At 45.5% G+C, this 26,295-nt stretch overlaps 1 protein-coding gene across 1 annotated transcript; it reads left to right on the top strand.

Annotated features, from left to right (window-relative positions):
* Positions 1-330: 330 nt before the first annotated feature.
* Positions 331-17,679, top strand: LOC122935519 (zinc finger protein OZF-like). The gene is made up of 7 exons (XM_044291288.1): positions 331-383; positions 6,565-6,714; positions 6,836-7,015; positions 7,091-7,214; positions 7,298-7,392; positions 12,954-13,038; positions 16,008-17,679. Exons 2-7 carry the CDS (start codon positions 6,637-6,639, stop codon positions 17,072-17,074), a joined length of 1,629 nt encoding a protein of 542 aa, XP_044147223.1. The 5' UTR covers positions 331-383; positions 6,565-6,636; the 3' UTR covers positions 17,075-17,679.
* The last annotated feature ends 8,616 nt before the right edge of the window (positions 17,680-26,295 follow it).

Raw genomic sequence — 26,295 nt, forward strand, 5'->3', positions numbered from 1 at the left:
TTCCCCCGGCATACAGTCCCATGTAAATAACACGCCTTCCCCCGGCATACAGTCCCATGTAAATAACACGCCTTCCCCCGGCATACAGTCCCATGTAAATAACACGCCTTCCCCCGGCATACAGTCCTATGTAAATAACACCCCCCGTCCAGCTCTAGATACACTGTTGTCATCTCTAATAACAAGCAGTCCCAGTGAAGAGAACCCCCGGCTCCTCCACATCCGGCGCTGACCTGGAGCACGTGACCGCTCTCATCTCCACAGCAACCCGCACTGACGCTTCCTCGGTAATCTGATAGGCCCCGCCCTATAGACAGCGAGACTCCACCTCTTCCGGTGACATCACACCTACCAGGAGAGGCTACATTCTAGTCAGTACGCAGGTATGTGTGTAGTCACAGCAGTCATTAACCCCCTCGCTGCCGGCTCTGTGCCCTGGCTCCCCTCTGCCCTCCAGTCTTCCCTGCAGGGACGGTGCAGCGCTGACCTCTGCCAGGTCCACCCTCTGTATACGGACAATGGAGAGGTGACAGGACTGGGGAAGTCTTCAGCTTTACATCTCTGGAGTGATGGACCAGAGTCCAGCTTTGTGCAGACCTGACCGCTGCAGTGGAGCGTTATGTGAGGGGCGGACGTGCTGTCACCGCTCTGCTCTTCACATGCTCAGACCTCACTGAGGAGGTGTCAGGGTCTGGAGTCCTGTACATGGCTCCTGCGCTGGCACCAGGACAATTACTGGTCTCTTGTGGAGCAGCACACAGGCAGGGCCGGCATCAGCACCCGCCATACCCGGGCAAGTGCCAGAGACCCCAGGGCCACACCGCCAATCAGGCGATTGCCTCCGGCGGCGCGGCCCTGGAGATAGGTGGGGGCAGCGGGGCTGTGGGTAATGAGCGCTCATCTCTACATTCATCTGTATAGCCGGCCTCAGGATGGACGCTGCCGGGCGAGGCTGTAGGGACCGGCGCATTATTAGGAGAATTATTACCACTAGGGGGCACTATGTTGAGCTTTACTATTTTATTATTAAATATATTTATTATTATTCATCCCATAGCGCTGTACATATGATATGCGGTGCACACACATAATACAGACAATTGCACTAAGCATGAACAAGACGAGTTACAAACTGGTACAGAAGGAGAGAGAGCCCTGCCCGTGAGGGCTTTCAATCTACATGGTATAGGAGAAGGAGACAGTAGCTGCGGGTGAAGCTGGTCATGGCGGTATAGAGGCAGCAGGGTCACTGGTTGGAGGCTTGTCTGAAGAGGTGGGTTTTCAGGTTTCTTTTGAAGGATTCCACTGTAGGTGACAGTCTGATATGTTGGGGCAGCGAGTTCCGGTTGTGTGGGGGATGCACGGGAGAAATCTTGGAGGCGATTGTGAGAAGAGGCGATAAGAGGAGAGGAGAGAAGGAGGTCTTGTGAGGATCGGAGAGTGCGTGTGGGGATGTATCGGGAAAGTAGCTCAGAGATGTAGGGAGGGGACAGGTTATGGACGGCCTTGTATGTGTTTGTTAGTACTTTGAAGTGGATTCGTTGGGCAATGGGGATCCAGTGAAGGGATTGGCAGAGGGGAGAGGCAGAGGAGTAATAGGGTGAGAGGTGGATTAGTTGGGCAGCAGAGTTGAGGATAGATTGGAGGGGTGCGAGAGTGCTAGATGGAAGACTACAGAGGAGAATGTTGCAGTAGTCTAGGCGGGAGATGTTTTTGAGTTGGAGGCGGCAGGTGGTGGAAAGGGCTTGGATGTGCGGTCGGAAGGAGAGGGCAGAATCCAAGGTCACTCCAAGGCAGCGGACTTGGTTGACCGGGGAGAGTGTGCAGCCATTGATCATGATAGATCTGTTGGGGAAGGGGGTCTCACAAACAGAAAGCCAAAACACTAGTGTGAAAGTAGCCTTAGCCTTAGTTCGCACTTCAGTTTTTTGATCAGTTATTTGTGTGGGTCAAAAACACAGAACCGGAGCAGACCTTTCCCTTATACCTTATCCCTGAGTCAGCTTCATTACTGGTTTTGGCTCACAATAAGGGCTCATGCACACAAATGTATTTTCTTTACGTGTCCGTTCAGGTTTTTTTGCGGACCGTATGCATTCAGTTTCCGTATGTCCATATTTCCATTCTGCAAAAAAAAAAAAAATTATATATATATATATATATATATATAACACGTGTCCTATTATTGTTCGCATTACAGACATGGATAGTGTCACAATCAGTATGGGGGGGGACTGAACACAGGAGGGAAGAGGAACAGTAACTGGGCCTGGAAACTAGGGAAGGAAGAGGTCACCTTCTAGACAACCCTAATCCGGGCCCTAACTATCAATATGAATAGACCTTGAAGGTAGGAATATTCATATGCAGGATACCTAGGCCCTGATTTCCCTATAAGGCCCTGGAATAGGTTTAGGACCAGAGACAACCCATTCCTCCCTAGATGGATGAATGGAAGTCTCTGTCTCAGGCCCAGATACAACAATAGGGAATATAACAAATACAAAAAAACGTGACACTTAACTTCTGTAGAGATGGAAGAACAGGGAACAACAGAGACAACTTCACACCAGCTCAGCCAAACCCAAATGAAGCTATCTATCGCATAGTGAGAAGGGTGGGGGTCAGACTATAAAGGGTAGAAGTGATGACCACTGAGCAACAGCTGAGAAAGGGAAGTGGTCACTACCCTATCAACACTGAATCAAGAGAAATCAAGGAGGCTGTTAGATTCCTCCACGCTCCGCCAATCTCCTTGATTTCCTGACATCAGTCACCTGAGGGACCGTGACAGATAGTTCCTGTTCTATTAGGGGCCAGCTGTTCCGTTCCGCAAAATACGGAATGCACACGGACGTCATCCTTATTTTTTGCGGATCGCAAAATACATACAATCGTGTGCATGAGGCCTAAGAGCTCATGCACGCGAACGTATTTTTTGTCTGTGTCCATTGCATTTATTTATTTTTTTATGCGGCCTGTATGCGGAACCATTCACTTCAAAGGGGCAGCGAAAAAATAAAATCTGTCCTATTATTTTACAGATAAGGATAGGACTGTTCTATAACGGGCCGGACGTTCTGTTCTGCAAAATGGGGAATACACAAGGCCGATATCCGTGTTTTGCATATCAGCAATATGCGGACCGTAAAACAGCAGCGGTCGTTTGCATGAGCCTGGATGCTAGGCGTTTGCTTCACGCATCGCACCCTGACGGATAACTCGCCTGTGTGAAAGAGGCCTAAGGCAAACACATCACACCTGGAATGGATCCTGACCCATTCATTTCAATGGGTCCGTGCCCATGACTGTCATTTGTCACTCGTCACTTCTGCATTCCGGAAAAATCGCAGCATGTTCTATATTGTAAAAGAGAAGTGGCGCACTGGACTGGTGCTGACACAGGAGGTGCTCTCAGTAAAAAGGATAACACCCTTCCTTTAAATAGAAAATCAATAATAAAAAGATACTGGGCACTCTCTAACTAATGGAACCTAATAGTTTAATAAAATACATCATATACACTTCAATACATTAAGCATAAAAATACATATACTAACAATAAAAATGATAATAAAAATAGGTTCCTCCACCTATTGGTACCAATAAAAATCTATATAGTTAAAATAGAATGAATGGCCTCTAGGTGTTCGGGGTATAGATCACTCCTTGAAATATGTGTCCTTAGGAAGAATGACTTTATATAGTTCCGCAAGAACAAGTTATTGCAATCAGAAATTGGTGCAGTGATTGTATTAAGCGGCGTCCCGCTGTTACTCACTGTTGAACTACTGCGTTAAGCTCCCCTGTTGTGGAAGTCCTTTGGATCAGGGATTTCTCCGGCAGTCCGCGGTTCCCCTGCTGTTTCTCTAGCGTCGCTCCGTAGGTGAAAGAGCCGGCGCTTAGATGTTTTCACAGCCTCCTTTTCTCGCGCTACACTCGTAGTGCTGGTGAGCGTGTTTAGATATTAAAATCCGCTCCCAGAGAGTGCGCGTCAAGACTGTAGTTGCAGCAGCAGAGGTTCCGATAGTAGCGGTGTAGTAGTCCTAGGCGTCCAAATGTAACGGGGGTCCTGGCACCAAACGCGTTTCGGGGTCTATTGTTACCCCTTCCTCAGTGGTGAGGAAGGGGTAACAATAGACCCCGAAACGCGTTTGGTGCCAGGACCCCCGTTACATTTGGACGCCTAGGACTACTACACCGCTACTATCGGAACCTCTGCTGCTGCAACTACAGTCTTGACGCGCACTCTCTGGGAGCGGATTTTAATATCTAAACATGCTCACCAGCACTACGAGTGTAGCGCGAGAAAAGGAGGCTGTGAAAACATCTAAGCGCCGGCTCTTTCACCTACGGAGCGACGCTAGAGAAACAGCAGGGGAACCGCGGACTGCCGGAGAAATCCCTGATCCAAAGGACTTCCACAACAGGGGAGCTTAACGCAGTAGTTCAACAGTGAGTAACAGCGGGACGCCGCTTAATACAATCACTGCACCAATTTCTGATTGCAATAACTTGTTCTTGCGGAACTATATAAAATCATTCTTCCTAAGGACACATATTTCAAGGAGTGATCTATACCCCGAACACCTAGAGGCCATTCATTCTATTTTAACTATATAGATTTTTATTGGTACCAATAGGTGGAGGAACCTATTTTTATTATCATTTTTATTGTTAGTATATGTATTTTTATGCTTAATGTATTGAAGTGTATATGATGTATTTTATTAAACTATTAGGTTCCATTAGTTAGAGAGTGCCCAGTATCTTTTTATTATTGATGTTCTATATTGTGCGTTTTTCACGCAGCTCTGATTCCATAGAAGTGAATGGGGCTTGCGTGAAAAACGGAAGACATCCAGATGCAGTCCGAATGCAAAGCGTTTCTCACTGATGATTGGTTGGAAAAGTAGTTTGTAATTCTTCAGTCTTTTTTTCCTGCGCATGAAAAACGCATCGAAACTGAAACACTGAACACGGTTACAGACAAGACTGACTCACTTGCATGTAAAACCATCATTTTTTTCCTGAACCGATTCTGACACAATCCGTATAGTTTGTGTGAAAAAGGCCTAAGGCGTCTTCTACACGAGCGTGACGGATTGGCTCCGGATGCGTTCAGGGTGCGTTCAGTGAAACTCGCACAATTTTGCAAGCAAGTTCAGTCAGTTTTGATTGCGTTCAGTTGTTCAGTTTTTTCCGCGCAGGGGCAATGCGTTTTAATGCATTTTTCTCGCGCGTAATAAAAAACGGAAGGTTTACAAGCAACATCTCTTAGCAACCATCAGTGAAAAACGCATCGCACCCGCACTTGCTTCTGGGTGTAGTTTGTTTTACTGAAGCCCCATTCACTTCTATGGGGCCAGGGCTGCGTGAAAAACGTACAATATAGAATATGCTGCGATTTTCATGCAATGCAGAACTGATGCGTGAAAAAAAGCGCTCATGTACACAGACGCATTGAAATGAATGGGTCAGGATTCAGTGCGGGTGCTATGCGTTCGCGTCACGCATTGCACCCGCGCAGAAAACTCGCTCGTGTGAAAGGGGCCTAAGGAACTGCCTGCCGGATCCTGAATACCGTGTACAAACTGATTTCCTTTTTTTCCGGATCTGTTTTTTAGTAAACATCAAATGCAAAATCCGCTCCCCTCCTATGGCCCGGCGCATGCGCAGACCAGAAAACCAGATCCGCTGATGCGCCAATTCCCGGAACACTTGGTACCGGATCCGGCATTAATACATCTCTATGGAAATTAATGCCGTCTTCGGCAAGTGCGGTAGTGTTCCGTGATTTTGGCCGGGAAAAAAAAACGCAGCATGCTGCGGTATTTTCTCCGGCCAAATACCGTAAAAGGGGGACGGAACGGAAGACATCCTGATGCATACTAAACGGATTGCTTTCCATTCAGAATGCATTAGGACAAAACGGATGCGTTTTTTTTTCCGGTATTGAGCCCCTGTGACGGATTTCAATACCGGAAAAGAATAACGCTAGTGTGAAAGTACCCTAAGGCTAAATGCACACGGTCAGGATTGCGTGCAGGTTTTCCGCGCAGAAAATCCGCACCATATGTCATGTACGTTGTAGTCTATGAAAATTTGAAAAAAGATTTTGACCTGTGGTGCAGATTTTTAAATCCTCTGCATGTCAATTTATTTTATTTTTCCTGACCAGATTTTTTTGATTCACTTCAATAGGGAGAGGAAAATCTGCATCAAATCCACATGTAAATCCGCACGGATTTCAGTGTGGATTAGCCGCACAGAAATCCTGAACATGTGCATTTACCCATTATGGTTTCTCACCTGGATCCCCCGCTCGAGTTTGTTGCTCTTTGTATTTATGTCAGTCTCCTGGAGTGAAGGTGAACACCACATGGACACATACATCATTTTCTTATACAAAAGCGAATGGTTAAAAAACGCCATCCCCAGAGCATGCCGCATTAAAAAAAAAAGTGATTGAAAACACAAGAGCGTTGCTTGTTATTTCCAGTAATCGTCTTTTTACATGGGATTTTGTAGGACTTTACATAATCTCATCTTCTCTCCATTTAGGTTCCTACAATATAGGATCCGCTCAGTAGATATCTTCTATATAAGATCCTTCTGCTGATTGACCCATCACGGATGGATAGGGACAGGGACAAGATGACAGATAGTATAATAAATCTCACCCTGGAGATCCTCTTCCGGCTTATTGGAGAGGTGAGAGATTCTGATGATGTCACATTACATCATCTTCTCTATGTTACTAACATGACTGGATTGGTGAGGGACTCTGGAAATGTATGGAGTGATATTTATTACTGTGTCTCTCTATAACCAGGACTACACAGTAGTGAAGAAGACCTCTAGTGAGCGCTGTCAGGCCCCTGTGTCTGGAGAATGGGGAAAAACCCTGAGCCCAGTCACAGGACCTCCACCTCACCCTCTGATAGAGGAGGAAGTCAATAGAGAGAAGATCCTAGAACTCGCCAACAAGATCATTGAGCTGCTGACTGGAGAGGTGACACTACTAGGAATGCTGTGACATTATACAGTAACGCTATGACGGATGATGACTGTATCATTGTGTTGTCAGGTTCCTATAAGGTGTCAGGATGTCACTGTCTATCTCTCCATGGAGGAGTGGGAGTATTTAGAAGGACACAAAGATCTGTACAAGGATGTCATGATGGAGGATCACCAAACCCTCAGATCACAAGGTAATGGACATGACTAAATACAAACTTCCTCTCATTATTTGTACACAAGGAATGAATTCAGTCACTAGATGTGTTTCCTACAGTTAAGGAAGAGAGAACAACACCAGAGAGATGTCCCAGTCCTCTTATTCCAGAGGATGGTTCAGAAGAACATCATAATGTTCCACAGGTTGATCAGGTAGATGGAGATACATTCTCATAAAATGTCCCCTATGATTTGTAGAAGTCTGTGAAGATCTTGTGTTCAGTTTTGTTTTATCTACCAGTATTATATGTTTTCCCCGGCGCCTCCACAACGGCACTTACAGGAGGGTGTCCCTGCCCCCAGGACAGGAAACAACGCAGAAGCACATGATTTAAAAGGCCTCCTCCCCTTACCTATTCAGTTGTTTCCTATCCTCAGGTATGCGCGGAAGCCTCTGCTGGAGTGCCAGGAACATTATCTTATCGCCCATGATTTTCTCTTCTACCCACGGTGTGGGAGGGCTGAAGCAGGGAACGGGAACCCCGGGGACGCATTGCCTCCCCTACCCGTTCATCGGAATAAGCCCTGCATGCAGGCCTTACCGGGCTTGCGAAATTCCCAGGTAAGGGAAACTCGCGCCAGATCCAACGTGATTACGTCACTAGGCGGGATTTTCCTTGGGCAAGAGAATCTCGCGATCAAGTGGCACTTCCGGTGGCGTGGCCTTCAAAATTTAAACAGAGGGAGGAAATCCACTTTCTGTCCTCGCTTTCCGCTTGCAACCATGCTTGCCCCAGTGGACACTGACACCACTAAGAAGCCTGGAGATCCCGCTGCCTCAGCCCGGTAAGCCTCCTCCTTCCCGGTGGGGCCTTTTCTGTCCTCCTTGGACATTTGTATGTACCTTTTATTGGGTTAAAGGAATTCCTGCTTCCCCTAAAATTATCATGTGGTGTCAGTCGTGTTTTATCAAATCCACCCCTGGTGTAGGTGTTGGTCTCTCTCTACTTGGCCCTATAAAATTTTTTTGTTTTAATCCTTCTAGGGCAGAGAGACCATGATGCCTAAGCCAGCAGGTGGAGACTCGGGGCGCAAGAAATGCGCTTTTTGCCGAAAATCCTTCCTAAAAAATCTAAGAAACCTTTGTGCCCTAAGTGCACTGAAAAGGTGGTTTCAGAGGAGTCACCTTCCTTCCTTTAGAGTAGACCATGAGAACCATAGCTAAGGAAGAAGTGCACTCAAAACTTATGCCACAATCCCCAGGCCCATCAACGCCCCATAGATCTCTTGCTTCTGATATAGCGTTTGATCTGGATGAGGGGGAATTAGTATCCGATCCAGACTCTTCTTCCTCTGATGACGGTCCTGTAAAACCTTTGTTTCTCCCTGAAGAGATAGAAGGGCTTCTAAAAACCATAAGAGCCACTATGAATATAGAAGAAGTGAGGGAGACCCACTCAATCCAGGATCAGATGTTCCAGGGGTTGGGTGAGAGAAAGAAAAGGAATTTTCCCATCCATAACCATATCAAGACCCTAATATCCAGGGAATTGAAAGATCCGGAAGAAAGAACAGCTGTGACAAATTAGTTTAAACGGAAATATCCCTTCTCAGATTTAGATTCTAATCTGTGGGTCAAGATGCCAAAAATAGATGCTCCAGTTGCCCGCATTTCTAAAAAAAAAACTCCCTCCCTTTTGAGGACATGGGTCTCTTAAGAGATCCCATGGACAAGAAGCGTGAAATTTATTGAAGAAATCATGGGAAACAAATACAGCCATGCTGCGTCCTAGTATTGCATCTACCTGTACAGCCAGAACATTATCTGTCTGGCTTAATCAATTAGAAGAACACCTGGCAGCAGGTACACCTAGGGATGAGATCTTAGCCTCTTTGCCTACTTTGAAGAAAGCATCCAACTTTCTGGCAGATGCCTCTGCTGACTTAGTCAGATTCTCTGCTAGGTCTGCAGCTTTATCTAACGCGACCCGTAAAGCGATCTGGCTTTGTACATGGTCTGGTGACGCAAGTTCTAAAAACTGTGCTTAATCCCCTTGAAGGAGACAGATTATTTGGCTTGACCTTGGATGACCTTCTTGACAAGGCCTCAGACAAAAAAAAAGGATTTCCGCTCGAAGATCGTTACTTTCATCAAAGACGTTCCTTTTAAAACCAGAAATAAAGGAGACTGGACCAGAGCAAAAAAAAGGGGTCAAGAAAGTGGCAGACGTCCAGGGGCAGAGGGAGAGGATTCCTTTTCAATCCTAAAAGTTCCTCCCGTTCCACACAATGACGCCATAGACCATGTGGGAGGCAGATTAAAACACTTCATTCCTGCTTGGGAAAAGATAGGAGCCTCCCAATGGGTTGTAGCTACCTTAAAAGAAGGCTTGAGACTGGAGTTTTTGTCTCATCCCCCAGACCGGTTCTTCATAAACAAAAAACTGCCTCAGAAAGAAAAACTAATTTGTCTAGAATCGGAAATCTTATCTCTACTATCCAAAAAAGTACTCCTTCCAGTCCCAGAAAATCAATACCGCGAAGGTTACTATTCTCCAATTTTTCTCATGAAAAAACCAAATGGATCCTTCCATTTGATAATAAATCTAAAATCCTTAAACAAATCCATCATCTACAAAACATTTAAATATAACATTTATATAAATGTATAAATGTACACCCTCAGGATTGTTTCATGGTGACTATGGACCTTCAAGACGCATACTATCACATCCCAATATACCAGAGCCATCAGAAATATCTAAGAATCGCTGTCTTCATAGGGGATCAGTTACACCATTTTCAATTCAGAGCCCTCCCATTCGGACTCTCCTCAGCCCCGAGAGTATTCTCAAAAATCATGTTAGAACTCACAAAGTATCTTCACTTACAGGAAATTCAAATTATTCCATACTTGGACGACTTCCTGATGCTTCACCGTCGGAGGAAGTCCTACGATCCCACCTTTCCCAAGTCCAAAGATGCTTTACCACTTTGGGATGGGTGATAAATAAATAAAAATCAGACCTAAGTCCAGATCAAAGAAAGCTCTTCCTGGGGGTGCTTCTGGACTCTCATCGTCTAATGTCTTTTCTTCCACTGGAGAAACAGAATTGTCTACTTCAAAAAAGCTCTCAGTTCTGCAGCCAGAGGGTCTCTTCTGTAAGGAATATCATGGCCATCCTAGGTCTCCTGACAGCAACAATTCCGTCGGTCAGATGGACTCCTTCAAGCATTTATTCTGTCCTCCTGAGACGGTACCAACTCCACTCTAGAAAAACGAGTTCTCATCCCCAGGCCAGTAAAAGAATCTTTGATGTGATGGAGAATAGAGAAAAATCTGCAAACGAAGGTCTATTGGTGCCATTGAAAACAAATGATTGTGACCACAGACGCCAGCAGTTCAGGTTGGGGCAGTCACTCAGATGGAAGGATAGTTCAGGGCACATGGGGAAAAGATATGCTAAATGCTTCCTCCAATCTGAAAGAACTTTCAGCCATCTACAAAGTCATTGTCTCCCATCACACATCCTTATCTCCAAAAAATGTAAAGGTATTTTCAGACAATACCACGGCAGTCGCTTACTTAAACAAACAACAGGGAACCAGAAGCCGTTCCTTAGAGGCAGTGTCAAGAGACATTTTTATTTGGGCAGAAAAGAATCTTGTATCACTGACAGCAGTCCATGTGAGGGGAGAAAACAATGTAATAGCCGACTTCCTCAGTCGCCAGACCTTGAAGAAAGGAGAGTGGTCCCTGAATTATTAAATATTTCAACAGATCTGCAAAAAGTGGGGAATTCCGGATCTAGATCTATTTGCCACGAAAAACAACAGGCAAACCAAAAAATATTGCTCCCTCTCCCGACAGGATCAGCCGTTATGGGTGGATGCACTTTCCCAGCCATGGCCCAAGTCGCTTCTTTATGCCTTTGCTTCCTTCAGTTTGATTCCAAGAGCTCTTATGAAGGTAGAGGAAGAAGGGGCTCAATTCATTGCTCTATTTTGGCCAAGGAGATCTTGGTTTCCCCTCCTACTCAGGCTGTCTGCAGGAATATCCTGGACTCTTCCGTCTTCTCCACCAGGGCCTAATATATCATCCCAAAATAAACCAACTCAATTTGACTGCCTTGAGACTGAACGCCTCGCCTTAAAAAAGAAAGGTTTATCAGATGCTGTAATTTCCACGATGATGTTAAGTCGAAAGCCCATAACATCAAAAATTTACATGAGAACCTGGAACGCCTTTTTATCCTTTTCAGGTAATATTTTATCTCCAGATATCCCACAAATTTGAAAATTTTTGCAGGCAGGGTTAGATAAAGGCCTTTGACCTGCAACACTTAAAGTACAAGTATAAACCTTGAGTGCACTTTTGGATATAAAACTAGCAGATTCACCTTTAATTAAGCGTTTTCTGAAGGGGCCTATGAGAAGTTTACCCACCTTCCGTTCTATTATTCCACCTTGGGACCTGAACTTGGTCCTTTCAGTCCTGATCAGCTAATAAGATTTCTCCGAAGCTTCTCACCTTCAAAACTGTTTTTCTCGTAGCAATAACAACTGCTAGGCGAGTTGGTGAGATCATCTAGGCTTTCTCTTACAAACCTCCATATCTTGTGATTCTAGATGACTGTATAGTCCTCAGACATTGCCCTTCCTTTCTTCCCAAGATTGTTTCCAGGTTTCATTGCGAACAAGAGGTTTCGTTGCCTTCCTTCTGCCCGACTCCATCCTCGGAAAAGGATAGAAAATTCCATAACCTGGATGTGAGAAGAAGTGTTTTATCCTACCTGAACACCACCAGTAGCTTCAGTTGATCAAATCATCTCTTCCTCCAATACCAGGGTCCTAACAAAGGACAAGCAGCCAGCAAATCTTCCATAGCAAGATGGATAAGAGATATGATTACCTTGGCCTATGTCCAGAAGAATCTTCATCCTCCAACCGGTATAAGAGCTCACTCTACTAGAGCAATGTCTTCCTCCTGGGCAGAGTCTGCATCCGTCTCATTGGACCAGATTTGCAGGGCAGCCATTTGGGCTAGCCCTATGACTTTCTTTAATCATTACAAATTAGATATCCTCAAAAGCCAGGACTTACCTTTTGGTCGCATAATTCTTTCAGCCGTAGTCCCCCCCCCCCCCCCCCCCCCTTACAGCTGATTTCTCTGTTAATCCTCCTGTAAGTGCTGTTTGGAGGCGCCTGGGAAAAGGGTAAATTACTCTTACCGGTAATTGGTTTTTCCAATAACCTCCACAGCGGCACTGGGATTTCACGCCCTTTTATTAACTTTTGTCTGAAAATGATGTAATTTGCTTATGTTTAATACATATTTTTTGTTCTTGCATCACTTCCGTGTCCTCTCTTATTGACTGAATAGCTTAGGGGAGGAGGCCTTTTAAATCATGTGCTTCTGCGTTGTTTACTGTCCTGGGGGCGGGGACACCCTCCTGTAAGTGCCGTTGTGGAGGCTATTGGAAAAAACAATTACCGGTAATTTACCCTTTTATACATGTATTATGGATAAAGTGGAGATGGCAGGACTACAGTTGCCCATAGACATTGCATGTTCTCAGGATATTCTCACAATTTTCTTGTTATGGGCACTGCTGGTCGGAAACATATTCAACACAAGATATTTGGGTCAAGTAACTCCTGCTGTCATTTCATCATTTGTTGTCATGATAATTAATGATCTTTTTTGGTCATCTAAAAGTTCCACACAACTTCAAAACAACCTTCCAATGACATTTATTTCATTTATTTCACAGCTTTTGAATAATATCAAGGCTGAAGAGACATATGTGAGGGGCGATGAGCAGAGTATAGAGGACAGCCCCACAGATAACCACCCAGGTGAGTAGTAACCACTAAATAAAGCGAAGAAGAGTTGCAGATTCCACTCATTTATTGGCTAGCGATGACTGATTCCACTGTCAGGTACTGGTGGCAGTTTTGAGGGCACATGCTTTCTGAAAGTTTCCCTTTACTAGCACACAATTGTTACCACTATATGGGGGGTGGGGGGGGGGGTACCACAGTATTGATCAGAAGGTTCTAACTCTTGTGGACCTTGAATAATCCCCTGGCACTCGCATCTATAAAATAATTACCGGTATCAATCCCTTATTTAAAAACGCATTAAAACCATCAAATGTGCATGGCAGCAAGAAGACAAGCTACACGTTTTGGGTGGAATGTCTCAACCTTCTTCATGGCCTACATGTCATGTAACTACTAACATTCCTTAATACAGCATTTCCTGTGTGAACATATTACCCGTATGCACTTGTTAACACAATTAAAAGCGAATTGCTGCAAATGCCATTAACCCTTGAGGTATCGCTAGTGTTGTACATAAAACTGTTGTACATAATACTTAAGTGAAAAATAGTAACATAGTTTGTAGGGCTAAAAAAAAGCCCTCTGTCCATCTAGTTCGGCCTGTTATCCTTCAAGTTGATCCAGAGAAAGGCAAAACCAATTTTCCTCATTTTAGTGGAAAAAAAATTCCTTCCTGACTCCAATCAGGCAATCAGAATAACTCCCCAGATCAATGACCCTTCTCTAGTAGCTATAGCCTGTAATATTATTACGCTCCAGAAATACATCCAGGCCCCTCTTGAATTCCTTTATTGTACTCACCATCACCACCTCCTCAGGCAGAGAGCTCCATAGTCTCACTGCTCTTACCGTAAAGAATCCTCTTCTATGTTTGTGTACAAACCTTCTTTCCTCCAGACGCAGAGGATGTCCCCTCGTCACAGTCACAGTCCTGGGGATAAATAGATGATGGGAGTGATCTCTGTACTGACCCCTGATATATTTATACATATTAATTAGATCTCCCCTCAGTTGTCTTTTTTTCTAAAGTGAATAGCCCTAATTTTAATAATCTTTCCTGGACCTGTAGTCCCCCCATTCCAGTTATTTAGTTGCCCTCCTCTGAACCCTCTCCAGCTCTGCTATGTCTGCCTTGTTCACAGGATCCCAGAACTGTACACAGTACTCCATGTGTGGTCTGACTAGTGATTTGTAAAGTGGCAGGACTATGTTCTCATCACGGGCATCTATGCCCCTTTTGATGCCATCCATTATCTTATTTTTAATTACATAAAACCCAAAAAGACAAAAAAGCAGACATTTAATAGAAATACAGTCCTGATCAAAAGTTTAAGACCACTTGAAAAATGGCAACGGATCCGCTTGAAGATTGAGCCATATGGTGTCATCTTCAAGCGGATCCGTCCCCATTGACTTCCATTATAAGTCGGAACGGATCCGCTCGCCTCCGCACGGCCAGGCGGACACCCGAACGCTGCTTGCAGCGTTCAGGTGTCCGCTCACTGAGCGGAGGCTGAGCGCTGGCAGACGGATGCATTCTCAGTGGATCCGCCTACACTGAGAATGCATTAGGGCCAGACGGCTGCGTTCAGGGCCGCTTGTGAGCCCCTTCAAACGGAGCTCACGAGCGGACACCTGAACGCAGGTGTGAAAGTAGCCTAAATTGAATGCTCAAAAAATGTTTTGTCTCACTCCCATTACTTCTTGTTGCATGCTGAAGCTCTACTTGGAACCTTGTTAAGATCCAACAATGTAAAATAGGATTTTTTGCCATTTTTCAAGTGGTCTTAAACTTTTGATCAGGACTGTACATAATGTCTGTGTGTACAGTTAATACAAGATTTTATGGGTTAAACCTGTTCAGTACTGCTAGATCTAATTTCTTTCGACTTCAACATATACCCTTTTTTTCTCCGTATAAGACTCATTTATTGGGCTAATAATAATGGGCGCTTCCATAATAGAAGCACTAATTAGTACAGTAGGACCGAGGAGTGGTGAATGCAGCGCTCCTTGTGCTTGCTTTACTCGCCTCTCCCTGGTTTTCTTCTGTTGGTGCAACTTTGTGCTGTGACCTGCACACAGTGGAAGGACGTAGGAGCGCTCTGTAACCTCACACTACAAAGTCAGATCACAGCATGGCAGGAAGAGGATTGGATCTCCTGAGTGGCGGCAGCGGCGTCTAGAGCAGGAGAGGTGATTTATTTTATTTTTGACCGATCTTAGTAAAAAATCATGGGGGTCTGATTAAAAGGAATCTGTCAGCTCCAAAACACCCCCTAAACTAGAGTCAGCTGTGTATAGTGTAAATGACGCTGAGTCCGGATATATATAATTTTTATCTTCATACTCACTTGCATTCCAACACAGTGCTCCTACAAACCAGCAGTAAAATGCACTGAGAGGACTCCTCGATGAGTCCTCTCCATTATATGCGTGAGCTCGGGAGTCCTGTAAATGAATTATACTACTGGTTTGTGGGAGCACAGCTTCGGAATGCAAGTGAGTATGGCGATAAATAAATTTACATAATCGGACTCTGAGTTACTTACACCACACACCTCTTACTCTAGTTTGGAGGGTGTTTTGGGGTTGACACATTCCCTTTAACCATAGGGGTCTGATCTGAGGTCCGAATAACTGTGGCGGTCTGGTCTGAAGTTTGAATAACTTTGGGGGTCTGATCTGAGGTCTGATTAGCAGTTGAAGGATGGAACTGAGCATGTGCGACCATCTCGATGAGCAGGACAGAGAAATTATAAAAAGGGCAAATAGTAAGTGGTGCTATACAGATACATTTTATTAAATAATACATTTTTAATGACATGCAATTACAAAAGTATTCCGATCCACGGGCTGATTTGAAAAATAGAAAAAAAAAAATTTGGGGGACAACCCCTTTATTTTAGAAATGTTGCAAATATAATCATAAGGGTATATTATTTAAAAAAATTATAAAATCATATTTTTATTCTTGGCAGATGACTGTACCAGGAGCTCAGAGGAACATCTGATAACTTCCGACTTTAAAGCAGATGATCATGAAGATACATATGAAGAGCATGTCATTATCCTAGATGTACCCTCGGCCTTTCATGGCAAAGATGGATCATCTGATCCTTGGGATGGGTTCCGATCTTCTGATTCATCACAGACTGTTAGTCACAAAGAGAGTGCTGAACATCAGAGAATTCACACAGGGGAGAAGTCATTTTCATGTTCAGAATGTGGAAAACGTTTTAACCGTAAATCAAATCTTCTTACACATCAGAGAATTCACACGGGGGAGAAACCGTTTTCCTGTTCAGAATGTGGGAAAGGTTTTAACAGTAAATCAAATCTTATTATGCATGAGAGAAGTCACACAGGGGAGAAGCCCTTTTCATGTTCCGAATGTGGGAAACATTTTAGCATTAAATCCAGTCTTGTAAAACATAAGAGAATTCACACAGGGGAGAAGCCATTTTCATGTTCAGAGTGTGGAGAAAGTTTTAACGATCAGACCATTCTTATAAGCCATCAGAGAATTCACACAGGAGAGAGACCATTTTCCTGTTCAGAATGTGGAAAATGTTTTACAATCAAATCAAACCTTGTTAACCACCAGAGAATTCACACAGGGGAGAAGCCATTTTCCTGTTCAGAATGTGGAGAACGTTTTAACTCTCGATCAGTCCTTGTAAACCATCGGAGAATTCACACAGGGGAGAAACCATTTTCCTGTTCAGAATGTGGGAAATGTTTTAACCGTAGATCCTATCTTGTCACACATCAGAGAATTCACACAGGGGAGAAGCCGTTTTCCTGTTCAGAATGTGGAAAATGTTTTGCAGATAGACCACATCTTGTTGCACATCAGAGAATTCATGCTGAGAAGCCATTTCCCTGTTCAGATTGTGGGAAATGGTTTACAGATACAACACAACTTGCTACACATCAGAGAATTCACACAGGGGAGAAACCATTTTCCTGTTCAGATTGTGGGAAATCTTTCAACCAGAAAGCAAGTCTTGTTAGACATTGCAGGGGTCACACGGGGGAGAAGTAATTTCGGTGTTCAGAATGTGGGAAATATTTTAACCATTAATCCGATTTTGATAAATATCAGAGAATTCACACGGGGAGAAGCCATTTTTCATGCATTGACAATCAACTTATGGTCTGTGGTAGCGGAATCCATAACGGAATAACCCGAACTTGAAAACAGAAGTTCACTCATCCCTAGTTCTAACCAAAAGTCAGCTCTAATGGCACATCAATGAACTTACACAGAACAATATTTCCATGCCCAAAATGTGGTTAACGACTTACCCACAAGTTACATATTCCTACCCCTTAACCCAATTTTCTGTTTTCATATTTAACCCCCTATCCTCCTAGAGACATGTTTTTATTTTTGTAAAAACAAAACCACAATTCAATTTTTATCTTTTTTTTATACTTTTTAAAACTTATTTTTTTACTTTTTCAGCCCTCCAAGGGGACCTGAATGTGCAGTCATTAGATTGTAAGTCCTATTCAGTAATGGGATTTATTACATTACTGAATAGGAATTTCAGTATATTCCAATGCAGTGGTGCCACCTGCAGGCCTACATTGGAATATATATCGTATTTTTCGCCCTATACGATCCACTCCCCCCCCCCCCAAAGTGTGGGGGGGAATGGCAGTGCGTCTTATGGGGCGAATGCTGCAGTTTACACTGATACACCGCCGACCGCATGCTGCACAGCGCGGACGGGGGTGTATCAGTGGGGAGGGAGGAGGGGCTGGGGGCCAGCATCTAGTTTTGAATGGCAGCGGGGCCCGGTGCAGTCACTGTATTCTATTGCACCGGGCCCCGCTCACTGTAGTAATCCTATCTATAAATGTAGGCATTGTTTAACTATAATAATCTTCAATACAATCCATTAATCTTCACTTACTAACTTCCGTATCAGGCAGGAGGGCGGGCACTGGCAGCGTAACTCCCTACGTTACGCGCCTGCTCCGCCTATTTTATGAATGAAGCAGGCGGCGCGGGCGTGTGACGTGGTGAGTTACGCTGCCAGTGTCCGCCCGCCCTCCTGCCTGATATGGACGTTAGTAAGTGAAGATTAATGGATTGTATTAAAGATTATTATAGTTAAACAATGCCTACAGTTATAGATAGGATTACTACAGTGAGCGGGGCCCGCTGCAATAGAATACATTGATTGCACCGGGCCCCACTGCCATTACAAAACTAGATGCCGGCCCCCACCCCCTGTATTGGGGGTCATTCACACTACACAGGGACACTATTATGGGGGGGATCTGTGGATGACACACAGCATAAGATGCTATATGTGTCATCCACAGATCCCCCATAAAAGTGCCATCCACCGATGCCCCCATAAAAGTGCCATCCACCGATGCCCCCATAAAAGTGCCATCCACCGATGCCCCCATAAAAGTGCCATCCACCGATGCCCCCATACCAGTGCCATCCACATATCCCCCATAACAGTGTCATCTACATATCCCCCATAACAGTGTCATCCACATATCCCCCATAACAGTGTCATCCACATATCCCCCCATAACAGTGTCAGCCACAGATCCCCCCATAACAGTGTCAGCCACAGATCCCCCCATAACAGTGTCAGCCACAGATCCCCCCATAACAGTGTCAGCCACAGATCCCCCCATAACAGTGTCAGCCACAGATCCCCCATAACAGTGTCAGTCACAGATCCCCCTCAAAAACCTAGGTGTGTCTTATGGGCCGGTGCGTCTTATAGGGCGAAAAATACGGTATGTGATAGGCCCGGGCCTACTGGAGACTACTAGGCCTATCACAATTAACCAACGGCTCCCCGATCACTGGATGGGGGAGCTGTTCTGGAGTGCTGTACTTCAGACGCTGTGGTTACAATTTACCTTAGCATCTGATGGATTAAATGTGAAAACGCGTGCCATATTTGAAGAGACATTTATGGCGCTGGTCGTCAAGGGGTTAAGTCAGGTTTTTCTATGTCTAGTAATTCTTCCTTTTTCTTTTTTTTTTTTAATCTTATTTTGTACTTTCTTTTGGTGTTAAAATTATGTGGCTATAGTTTACATTTATGTATTAAAAATTGACATAACACTGTTTTCCCTATTTTTAAAGAGTATCTGTCACCACAAAATGCATTGCAATCTGCAGGCAGCCTGTTATAGAGCAGGAGCAGCTAAACAGTTTGATATATCCATTTTTGTGTGAGAAGATTCAGTAAAATATATAATTTATACATTTGAATATCAGCTATTTCAGACTTCGGCTGTACATGAGGAGGTGTTATCAGTGATTGATAGCATTCTCTGTGTAAGTGTAACGGGGTGCCTAAGGCGCACTCGGTATCCCATCAGCCGCAGACCTGCTGCTTAGCTTTGGGAGCGAGGATCTGGGTTTGACCTCGTTCCCAGGGTGGCTTTGCTAGCTGGGAGACTCCCTGCTCCTAGGTCTTCCTTAAGCGCCGAGCTGATCACTCGGTGCTCGACTGGTCGGTCTGTCGGTCATGTGACGCTGGCCACGTCACATGACCCTCACTCCCCACTATAAATACAAACAGCCTGCTGGCCAAAGATTGCCTGTTAATTCTAGGTTCCTGGCATTTTGTTGGACTACTGAATACTACCTGACCCTGTTCCCTGACGATACTTTGCCTGCTCCTCCTGTACTGCGCGTCTCTCCTCGTATCCTGACCCGGGGTTCCATCTGACAATGCTTTGCGGACTCCTGTTGTACTTCGTTTCTATCCTGGTATTTGACCTCGGCTTTTCCTAACTATTCTCTGCTCATTCCTTAGTACTGCGTAGCTCTCTAGGTATTGACCCGGTCTGTTCACGTTCCGTTATTTGTCTTGTCTGTCTTCCTAGCACGTATCCTAAGTTAGGGACTGCCGTCTAGTTGTCCCCTGTCATTAGGACTTGCGAGGCAAGTAGGCAGGGCCAGGGGTGAGGGTGGAGCGCAGTGGTCACTATCCTCCCCCCTGTGTGTAGTGTACGTGAGCGTCACAGATGATTAACAGGCCATAACCTAACCACTGTATCATGAATCCTCTGGTGACCCTGACTGACCATGTCTCTAACCTGACGCAGATGGTGCAGGAGCTAGGGGAAAAACTCTGTTCTTTTGAGCTAGGACAAGGTACTTCCATCCCTCAGGCCTCCAGTCCACATTTAGAGCCCCAGAATAAGCTTCCTGAGCCCTTTTCATGGAGATCGGAAAAAGTATCTTTCCTTTAAAGAAAATTGTAAACTTTTTTCCGTTTGCGCCCCGTATCCTCTGGCCGCGAGAGTCAACGTGTGGGCATTGTCATTTCCCGGTTACAGGGTGATCCCCAGGACTGGGCATTTTCTTTACCTGCTGACACCAGTTGTTTAACATCAGTGGAGGTTTTTTTTTCAGGCCATGGGTACCCTGTATGATGAACCAGACAGGATACTGGTAGCCGAGACTGCTCTAAAGGGTCTGGTTCAGGGCAATCTACCTGCGGAGGAGTATTGCACCCAATTCAGAAGGTGGTGTGTTCCCTCAGGATGGAATGAACCAGCACTTAAGAGTCAGTTCAGGTCAGGTCTGTCTGATAACTTAAAGGATCTTATAGTGAGTTATCAGCTTCCAGAGACTCTAGAGGAGATAATGACCCTTGTAGTCCGACATGACCGACGGGTTAGAGAGAGACAACAGGAATGACAGTTATCTCCTCAGGTGGTGGTTCAGCCTGAGGTCTATCCCAGAAACAACGCTGAGGTTTCTACCGAATAACCCATGCAGGTCGGCATGACTCAAGGGAATCTGCGCCGCAGACGTGGAGTGTGTTTTTACTGCGGAGATCCTGACCATTGGATCAACCAGTGTCCTAAGAAGGCCCTCTCCGTTAAGTCTCCCAAGGCAAGGCAACCTAAAGACCAGGTACACCCTGATATTACGAAATGTAAGCTTTTGGTACCTATAACAATATCTCTGGGGGTTAATAAATGGCCGGGTAAGGCCTTTATTGACTCTGGTTCAGCGGCCAGCTTTATTGACTCTGAGTACGCCATTAGACTGGGTATTCCATATTTTTCTCTTCCTACACCTATCCATGTCATGGCTATTGACGCCACTCCCCTGGTAGGTGGTATGGTGAGGTCATGTACCTCAGAGATTTCTTTAACCGTGGGGGTGTGCCACTCTGAGAAATGTTCCCTCTTAGTCCTGGAGAACTTACCGGTTGAGGTGGTACTAGGGTTGCCTTGGCTCTGATTACACAACCCCACTATTGATTGGTCCAGGGGGGAGTTGGTGAAATGGGGACCTAAGTGTGACTCGTGCTTGTCTGTGGTACAAGCTGGGGTCTCAGTAGAATCTGATATATTACCCACGGTCATTAAGGAATATTCTGATGTGTTCTCATCACCTACCCCGGAGGTTCTACCACCCCATAGACCTTATGATTGCGCCATAGAGTTAGTAGAAGGTGCCAGGTTTCCTAAGGGGCGTATTTATAATCTCTCTAAGCCTGAACGCAAGGCCATGGAGGATTATATCAAGGAAAACCTCGGTAAGGGGCACATTAGACCTTCTGTCTCTCCTATGGGAGTGGGGTTTTTCTTCGTTAAGAAGAAGGATGGTGGTCTTAGGCCTTGTATCGATTACCGGAAATTGAATAAGATCACTATCCAGAATAGATACTCTCTCCCATTGATTCCGGATTTATTTAACCAGGTTCTGGGGGCAACCTGGTTTTCTAAGATTGACCTGAAAGGGGCATATAATCTAATCCGAATCAAGGAGGGAGACGAATGGAAGACTGCGTTCAATACTCCGGCAGGACACTTTGAATATCAGGTTATGCCTTTTGGACTCAGCAATGCCCCTGCTGTGTTCCAAAACTTTATGAATGATATTCTTAGAGAGTTTTTAGGTAAATTTGTAATTGTCTATCTTGACGACATTTTGATATTTTCAAATCTCATGTGTCTCATGTTAGACAAGTATTAGAGGTGTTGAGGGAGAATCAGTTGTCCGCTAAAAAAGAGAAATGTATCTTTGGTGTACAGGAGATACTGTTTCTAGGGCATGTCCTGACCCCTCACGCCTTCAAGATGGATCCTGGTAAGGTACAGGCTACTAAGAAATGGGTAAGGCCTTCATCATTAAAGGCCTTACAACGGTTCTTAGGTTTTACCAATTACTACCATAAATTTATTAAGAATTTTTCAGTAATTGCTAAACTGTTGGGCGACCTTACTAAGAAAGGGGCGGATTTGGAGAACTGGTCTACTGATGCCATTACTTCATTTGAAACACTAAAAAAGGCATTCAGTAGCGCTCCCATTCTGATCCAGCCAGATCAGGAGAGACCTTTTATTGTGGAGGTGGATGCGTCTGAGGACGGCGCAGGAGCAGTCCTTTCACAAGGTCCTGCTAGTCTAACTAACCTGAGACCGTGTGCATTCTTTTCCAGAAAATTTTCTTCCACTGAGAGAAACTACGACATAGGGAATCGGGAGTTGCTGGCCATTAAAGGGAACCTGTCACCAGTGTTATGGTGTCCTAACTAAGGGCAACATAAATAAGTGACTGATTCGCTTAGCAAAATGCTGGGTCACTTTCTTTAATTGACCCAGTCAATCTGCCAACATCTTGTACTGAAAAGCTCCAGCTGATAATGATGAGTCATGAATATTTATGAGCTCCTGACTCTCCCCGCCCACCAGCTGCTGAATGACAGTTTGTTTCCATAGGAATCAGCAGCAGGTGGGCAGGGGAGTGGCTATAGCTCTGAATTAAATATACGCTGGACTCAATGACATCACACCGGACTCGAATCAGCTCATTAGCATGCGGCATCTTTGTGTGTATATTATGAGATAACCATCTGTCACACCAGTAAGTGAATACATCTAAGGCACTTTTTAGTAGTTAATGATTGTATATAATTAGTTAGATTATAATCAAATATTCACATGACAGGTTCCCTTTAAGTGGGCATTTGAGGAGTGGAAGCATTTTCTGGAGGGGGCAAGGCATTGTGTAACTGTTGTCAATGACCATAAGAACCTTATGTTTCTCGAATCTGCTAAGAGGTTGAATCCTCGTCAGGCTAGATGGGCACTGTTTTTTACTCGTTTTGAATTCTCCATTACTTTCAGGCCTGGAAGTAAAAATGTGAAGGCTGATGCATTATCTCAGAGCTTCCATGCTTTTCAGTCTACAGAGGCACCGCCTGAATCCATCCTACCAGCAAAGATATTCGTAGCAGCCTTAACCCAAGATATCTCGGCTCTCATTAAGGCTGAACAACCACCCCAACAGATAAGTTGTTTGTCCCCATACAATTTCGTCTCCAGCTGTTGGGTGAGTGTCATGATTCTGCCTTTTGTGGCACTAGAGAGCTGGTTTCTAGATCTTATTGGTGGCCCTCTCTATTTAGGGATGTCAAGTCCTATGTGTCAGCCTGTGAGGTTAGTGCTAGGTCTAAGACACCTAGGACTCGCCCTGCTGGTAACCTACGACCTCTACCCATTCCCAGTAGACCCTGGTCCCATATCTCGATGGACTTTATTACTGACCTGCCGCCGGCGGAGGGTAAGACTGTTGTTTGGGTAGTGGTCGATAGGTTTAGCAAGATGGTTCACTTCATTCCTCTGTCTAAACTCCCGAATGCCAAGACCCTGGCGTCTATTTTTGTGAAAGAAATTGTACGGTTACATGGTATCCCGGAAAATTTTGTATCTGACAGGGGTGTGCAGTTTGTGTCCAAATTTTGGAGGGCTTTCTGTCAAAGATGTCAGATTTTGTTGTCTTTTTCCTCCGCCTACCACCCTGAGAGTAATGGGCAGACTGAACACCTTAATCAGTCTGTGGAACAATTCCTGAGGTCACATGTTGCTGATGACCAGCAAATATGGGTTAAATACCTTCCGTTGGCCTAATTTGCTTGGAATAACCGTGTTAATTCTTCTGCTGGGTCTCCCCTTTCTTTTGTAACCATGGTTTTCATCCCTGTTTTCATTCTGGGTCGTCCGTCTCCTCCTCTATCCCTGAAGCGGATAAACTCTCCTCCAAACTGTGCACAGTTTGGGCCCGGGTTCAATCGAACCTAGAAAAGGCTCAAAGTTCTCAAAAACTCAAGGCCGATAGGAGACGTTCCAAGGGGGTGAACTTTCAGGTTGGGGATAAAGTATGGTTGTCCTCCAAGAATCTATCTCTCAAGGTAGCTTCTACAAAAGTTGCTCCTCGTTTTATTGGACCGTATAAGATCACGGAGGTGATTAATCCGGTATCGTTTAAGTTGGAGCTGCCCGAGTCGTTCCACATTCATAATGTATTTCATAAATCTCTACTTAAAAAGTATTTTGAACCTGTTGTACCGTTGAAAGCCTCGCCTCCGCTGGTTCTTGTTAGTGATGCTGTTGAGTATGTGGTGTCTAAGATAGTGGATGTCAGGAGAGTGCGTAATTCCTTACAGTACCTGATTCACTGGAAGGGGTATGGACCTGAAGAGAGATCTTGGGTACCTGCCAGGGAGGTTCATGCTCCTAGACTTGTTCGAAAATTTCATTTAGAACACCCTGAAAGGCCATCGCCTGAAGTCTTGGGTCCGGTGGCCCCTCGTAAAAGGGGGGGGGGTACTGTAACGGGGTGCCAAAGGCGCACTCGGTCTCCCATCAGCCGCAGACCTGCTGCTTAGCTTTGGGAGCGAGGATCTGGGTTTGACCTCGTTCCCAGGTCCTAGGTCTTCCTTAAGCGCCGAGCTGATCACTCGGTGCTCGACTGGTCGGTCTGTCGGTCATGTGACGCTGGCCACGTCACATGACCCTCACTCCCCACTATAAATACAGGCAGCCTGCTGGCCACAGGTTGCCTGTTAATTCTAGGTTCCTGGCATTTTGTTGGACTACTGAATACTACCTGACCCTGTTCCCTGACGATCCTTTGCCTGCTCCTACTGTACTGCGCGTCTCTCCTGGTATCCTGACCCTGGCTTCCACCTGACGATTCTTTGCAGACTCCTGTTGTACTTCGTTTCTATCCTGGTATTTGACCTCGGCTTTTCCTGACTATTCTCTGCTCATTCCTTAGTACTGCGTAGCTCTCTAGGTATTGACCCGGTCTGTTCACGTTCCATTATTTGTCTTGTCTGTCTTCCCCGTCTAGTTGTCCCCTGTCATTAGGACTTGCGAGGCAAGTAGGCAGGGCCAGGGGTGAGGGTGGAGCGCAGTGGTCACTATGCTCCCCCCTGTGTGTAGTGTACGTGACCGTCACACTGCTGCAGCGTTGCCAGACCGGCAGCAGCTGTAGATGACTTTTAGAAATGGGCACACATACAGCGCACCTTCACCAGTAGCTCAGGCAAATTGGGGTAGGTTTTGAGAAACCGCTAAACTACTAAGTTGACCACGTGGGCTAGGCATGGGATGTGTGTGAGCTTGCCGAGCTCCAAAGCCGCCACCAAGTTACAGCCTTTATCAGACACAACCTTGCCTGGTTGTAGGTTGAGTGGCGAGAGCCACAGCTCAGTCTGGTCCCTAATACCCTGCCACAGCTCTGCGGCGGTGTGCTGTTTGTCACCTAAGCAAATTAGTTTCAGCGCGGCCTGTTGCCGCTTTCCCACTGCAGTGCTACATTGCTTCCAGCTACTGACTGGTGGCTGACTGTTGCTGCAAGATGAGAATGCAGAGGTGAAAGTGGAGTAGGAGAAGGGGGGTTGCAGCCACTAATGTAGGTGGTGGCGGAAATCCTGATGGAAATAGGGCCCGCAATCTTTGGCGTCGATAGCACTTGTGCCATCCTAGGGTACGACTCGCTCCCGGCCTCCACAACGTTCACCCAGTGTGCCGTCAGGGAAACGTAGCGTCTCTGGCCAAAAGCACCTGTCCATGTGTCAGTCGTTAAGTGGACCTTCCCAATAACTGCGTTGGTCAGGGCACGGGTGATGTTATGGGACACATGCTGGTGTAAGGCGGGGATGGCACACCAGGAAAAATAGTGCGGGCTGGGGACTAAGTAACGAGGGACCGCCGCCATCAAGCTGCAGAAAGCCTCAGTGTCCACAAGCCTAGATAGCAACATTTCCAGGGCCAGCAATATGGAAAGGTGCACATTTAGTGCTATGGCCTGTGGGTGGGTGGCGGCCATGTGTATTTGAGACAAAAGACAGAGTAGGACTGTAACAGCGACTGCTGTGCGCCAAAGTTCCCCTGCTTACCACGACGGTCCCGTGCGCCGTCTTCAGCGATGATCTGCTACCCGTGTTTCCTTTCAGCCCTGGCCAC

This window comes from Bufo gargarizans, chromosome 4 (assembly GCF_014858855.1).
Source record: "Bufo gargarizans isolate SCDJY-AF-19 chromosome 4, ASM1485885v1, whole genome shotgun sequence".
Taxonomy (NCBI): domain Eukaryota; kingdom Metazoa; phylum Chordata; class Amphibia; order Anura; family Bufonidae; genus Bufo; species Bufo gargarizans.